This window comes from Apaloderma vittatum, unplaced genomic scaffold (genome assembly GCF_000703405.1).
Source record: "Apaloderma vittatum isolate BGI_N311 unplaced genomic scaffold, ASM70340v1 scaffold41236, whole genome shotgun sequence".
In the NCBI taxonomy this organism is placed as follows: Eukaryota; Metazoa; Chordata; class Aves; order Trogoniformes; family Trogonidae; genus Apaloderma; species Apaloderma vittatum.
The window spans coordinates 12,149-17,555 of NW_009722035.1; the positions used below are offsets into that span (position 1 = coordinate 12,149).

The 5,407-nt window shown below is 43.4% G+C and overlaps 1 protein-coding gene across 1 annotated transcript in view; it reads left to right on the plus strand.

The window, feature by feature from the left end:
* The window catches only part of LOC104275595 (trinucleotide repeat-containing gene 6C protein-like), a gene marked incomplete at its 3' end in the record, with an annotated part of 16,075 nt that extends 11,814 nt beyond the window's left edge, over nucleotides 1-4,261 (plus strand). Inside the window, 4 exon segments of the mRNA XM_009871596.1 lie at nucleotides 1,698-1,864; nucleotides 3,082-3,162; nucleotides 3,853-3,910; nucleotides 4,116-4,261. Coding sequence (XP_009869898.1) covers nucleotides 1,698-1,864; nucleotides 3,082-3,162; nucleotides 3,853-3,910; nucleotides 4,116-4,261 — 452 coding nt within the window.
* Between the last annotated feature and the right edge of the window lie 1,146 nt (nucleotides 4,262-5,407).

A 5,407-nucleotide genomic window follows, 5' to 3' on the forward strand; every position in this document is an offset into this window, starting at 1 on the left:
ACAGGGAACTGCTGGAGAGAGTCCAGCGCAGCCCCAGGGATGATGGAGGGATGGAACATCTCCCTGGGGAGGAAAGGCTGGAGGAGCTGAGGCTCTGCAGCTGGAGAAGAGGAGCCTGAGGGGTGACCTCATAAATGTTTATAAACATGAAGGACAGGAGGACGGAGCCGGGTTCTTCTCAGTGATGTCCAATGACAGCACAAGGGGCAGCGAATACAAGCTGGAGCACAGAAGGTTCCACAAAAATATTAGAAAAAACTTGTTCACAGTGAGGCTGCCCAGGGAGGGTGTGGAGTCTCCTGCTCTGGAGACATTCAGAACTTGTCTGGACGTGTTCCTGTGTGACCTGCTGTAGGTGACCCTGCTCTGGCAGGGGGCTGGACTAGATGATCTTTTGAGGTCCCTTCCAACCCCTGACAGTCTGTGATTCTGTGATTCTGCCGGTATTTTCCAACAGTCCTTCTGTTTTTCTGTGTGTTTAAATCACAGACTGTCTTAATTTCATTCTCAAAACGACATCAGCTGTCTCAGAACTTTGCTATTCCAGGTGCCAGATTTATACAAAAATATTAATCTGGTGCATCAATCCAGTAAATTTAAAGGTATTCCTTAGAGTACTTTGAAGCACATTCTAGTACTGGGGGTATGTTCGAGTACTCCCCCATATCTCTGTTATACAGCTTTCAGACTACACTCCTTGTATGCTCCAAAAGCCGTATAACAGAGATACAGGGAACTGTAAAAGCACAGAAGAATGCGACTAGAACTTATCCCCGCAGTGCCGAGAAGGAGGCTTTTTTGGGCTGGGAGGCAACTGAGCTCACTCGAGATAGGATTAGTTCTGGAAGGAAAAGCAGCACACAGGGGTGACTAGTCTTCACCTCAAGATTTGGTTAAACTGTGGGGATGGCTGCCTCCAGCAGGTTCAGGAACGTTCTGAACGACTTCCTGCTCCGCAGCCCTTCCAGCGCAGTGATCCATGACCCTGTGGTCCTGATGTTGCTGGCTGAGGGCCACAGGACTGCTTTAGGCGTCCCTTTTGGCTCTGGAAGTCAACTTTAATTTTCACTCTTGCAAAATACTCTGCTGAGAGATAGTTAGAAGGCCCAGAAAACCTACAGAGAGAACTGAGAGGTTTTAAGATGAGTAATCCCAGCTTTAAACAGAGTAAACAGAATAAACCAGAGCGAGGTGACACAGCCTCGTCACAGAGCGTGAAGTGTTCCCTGCAGCCCACGTGCTCGCTTCCCTTCGTCTGGGATCCGAATGAGTTTCTGACCGTTAATGACCTCGGAATTTGGTTTTGTTCATCGGAAGAATGTGGCAGCTAAAATGGTGAGGTTCATTGAAAGCAAAATAGCACTTGACAAGTCTGTGGTCATACTTTTGGTTCCTTGTTCCTAGGAGACTGGGATGATTGTGACCACGGATCTTACTTGTTCAGCGAAACTCAAGACTCGCTGTTGCTGAGTTTTTTCTTCTATAAGCTGTTCAGAGAGCTTTTCTCTGCTGCTAACTTCAAAGAAGGCGTCCTTATCATTTAATGCCAATTAAGCTGGTTGATAAACCTCTCCATCTCTTAAAAATACTCAAATCTTAACATGCTAGGTACAGCATACAAAGCTATTTGTGTAAAATTTGCAAGAAATTCGATAAGACCTTTTTTTTTCCCCCCTCCCTCTTTCCTTTCCTCCCAGCTTCAAAATCTATGCAAGAAGGCTGGGGCAGTGGTGGGGATGAAGTGAATCTCAGTACTAGTCAGTGGGAAGATGAAGAAGGAGATATGTGGAATAATACTGCTTCACAAGAGAGCAGCTCCTCCTGTAATTCCTGGGGGAATGCCCCGAAGAAAGGACTTCAAAAGGTAAGGCAAAAATAAGGATACTCTCTAGAAAAGAGCGGAATTAGTAGAACGTTTCTAGAATAAGTTGTCACAAATTTTCCGTTGAATTATATAGAGCTGGACTCTAAATTAGCCCTCTGACACCTGAACTCAGCACAGCTTGCCACTACAGTGGTTCAAGTACAGCCGACCTTGCTTCCGGGGGAGAATGGGAGATCCTTGACTTTAGGCATGTCAGATGCTTTGGGAATTTTGTAGTAGTTGTTGCTTTTGTTTTCTCTGTAAGTTTTTAAGCTTCTGTGTATTCTAAAGAAATGATGATGTATTAACAGAAAGATGTTAAGGGGGCTTTCAGACACTTGCCGTGGCGGTAGAAAAGCAACCAGTAGGTTGTGATGAAATGGCTCAACAAAATATCTGGTTCCCGTTTGTGGGGAACAAACAGAGAATTGTTTGGTGTGTACTGGTATGAGAACAAAGCAAACTTGTATTAATGCCGCACTTAACCAAGACCGTAGACAATGCTGTGAGGCAATTTTCCATCGCACAGTCTTTATTTCAGGACAAGGCCAGGCTGTTACTTAAAGGAATTGGGAATGCATTTATCCAGTTTGTTTGTTATTCCGTTAGCCAACAGTTAGGCCAGTGATTTGATCAAGTATGGTTGTTTCTTGTACTGTCCGCAGCCCAAAACAAATCCACGCTTGTCCCTTGGTACTTTCTGGAGAACTGAAAGGAAGAGACTTCTTAAGGATTTTGTGATAGAAAAGCTGCACAGAGATCTTTTAAAGGTGTTTATCTAGACGCTCTTGTTTGTTTTTAAGAAAATACACTGAGTAACATTCTTAACTTCAAGGTTGCAAACTTGTTTTTGGGAATGTTTTTCAGGAAGTGTTGTACAATTTCAGAACCTTTTATTTCATTATGTTTTTCTGCCAAGGATTAAAATGAAATCCGTAAATTCAAAGGTGGCCTTAATTCAGTGGTGAGCAAATCAAATACTAAATAGTACACTGAACACCTCTTCAGCCGAGATAAAATTTGTACACTTTTGGGGGAAGAGAATCGTAGTTACCTTGTTCGGAGGGTTCTTCAATACTTTCTAAATTAATGTACTAATACATCTTTCAGTAGCATGTGTTATTAATAAGAAAAACTCACCGTGTCTTTTGTGTACATCTCGCTAGTACGAACGTGGGGACCGGACCATTAATGGAGTCTCCCGTTTATTTACTAAGGGCATGAAGACATCTAGCAAGCAAGATGAGGCCTGGATCATGAACCGTCTGATCAAACAGCTCACAGACATGGGCTTCCCTGTGAGTAGTGCTCGTGCCTGGCACAGCCCTGGCTCGGCTTCTGTAGCTCACGGCTCTGACTCTCGGTGTTTCAGACTGCAGCTACAAAAAGATCTTCAGCCTCTTCCTCAGGCTGGGAAGTAGTTCAATTACCTGCATTTAGATATTTACTCTAAATTCAGAAACCTACCCTAAGCTGAGAGGGTCTCTCTGGGATCACTTTGCAGGATGATGTGTCTGAATTCTGAGTTTTATAACAAAAGGTGTTACTTTGGAATTAAGTAAGAATTCCACTGCTGGTTCCCTTTTCTTATGAAACAGGTGAAATTAGGATCTAGCTGGATTTTGTTGGTTTGGGGTTTTTTTAGAGAAAGGTATGTCACAGTGATGTTTAAATTGTTCCTAGAAAACAGGAAGAAATTTAAATTCTATGTTGTAGAACTGTATTGCTCTGCCAGGGGAGCTGGAGTAGATGATCTTTTGAGGTCCCTTCCAACCCCTGACAGTCTGTGATTCTGTGGTTCTATTCACTTGACAAATTGAACTACCTGAATTGGGGTGGGAATTACGAAAAGCAGGAAGAAATGCGCACAAACATTATTTGTGCTGCCGAGTAAATATTAAGTCCAGTATTTAAGAAACATATCTGTTTTCTTAGCTTTGAATAGAAGCAGTTACTTTTTCTCCTAACGCCATCTGTATCTCTGACAGAGAGAGCCAGCGGAAGAGGCCTTGAAGAGCAACAATATGAATCTCGATCAGGCCATGAGTAAGTATCTGGGTAACTAAATTTTCTTTTTTGCTTGAAGGAACACGAGAACCATTTACGATTCCGAGAGTTTGATCTTATCCAGATCAGTTGGAAAATATTTATTTTCTTGCTTTTGTAAGCAAGACCTCCTTCTCTGAACTGCTGTTGCCAAATCCACTGTCTTTCCGTCACCCTTTTGAATATATTTCCCCTTTCTGTGAAGGTGCTCTGCTGGAAAAGAAGGTGGAAATGGACAAGCGTGGAATGGGAGTGACCGACTATAATGGAATGGTCACCAAACCCCTTGGCTGCCGCCCACCACCAATCTCCAAAGAGTCTTCCATGGACCGCCCCACCTTCCTTGACAAGGTAAGTTCAGAAATAGGGATGTGATAACAAGTCCAAGCTGCACACAGTGGAGAAATATCGATGATTTTCACTGTTCAGAAAGGAGTAGGGAGGAATGTGATGGGTAATTACATGTTGCTTTATTCTTTTTTGTTTTTAATCTTGTGGAGAATTTAGTCCTTTGTAAAGGACCAATGGTTTGATTCTCACATAGGAATAAACAGTGGTCGCCCCCAGTTGTAGCACTTGAGGAGAAAAATGACAAAGGAATCAGGAATACAGGGGAACTAGACATGGGGAGAACGAAGGAATGGAGCACAGAAAGCTTTTCATGCTGTCAGAGTCCAGAGAGTCAGTGACCCTTGCCCAAATTAATGATCGAGCAGGACCAAGGCCAAAATCTTCAAGAATTAGGATCCTAGTTCCCAGTTTAGTTTTGAGCTCTTGATAGACATCAGTGAAGGTTCAGTACTTAAATAGGAATGAGGAGCTGAGGTATCTTTGTTAAGTTGAAGAGCGGACACGTGCAGTCACCAGCAGCTTGACAGATGAGGTTCCTTTTCTGTGATCGCATATGACAAATTTTTCCAGCACCATTTAGTAACAGAGGAAAAGGCTCCAGAAGTTTGTGTGTCCGAGATTTAACGTGACTGAAGAACAGGATTTGGGGAAAAGCGCAGCCAGATCTACAGTAGGAAACGAGATACGCAACCTGACAGATTCCCACAGAGACCCAGCGAATCACCTTCGAATCCTCCCGAAGATTAGGAATAAGGAAAGAGCAGTCTCTGGTGCCATTCTGTGTTTCACGAGTTATTTGAAATGTTCATGGAATGGAGAGGTGGTGGTTTCTCAATGCAGAAATCGATGCTTTTCCCAAACTGTGCTGAAACCAATTCATTTTACATAAGCTGTTTACAGGATGTGAGACAGTAACGATGCCGAGTCCTGTCAGCGCAGACTGTATTGAAAACTTTACCGACCCTGAATAACGATTATCCTTCCAGTCCTTCACCCTGTGTTTGCTGGTAGCCTTAACTCTAGCATTATCCTTAAGGTGGTGGTTTGTGTTGTGACAGGTTCCCAGGTGTCGCGCTAAGAAAATGAGCGCTGTGCTCTGCTGGGACATCTGATAAATACTGACCTCTTAATGACAACTGTTACTGT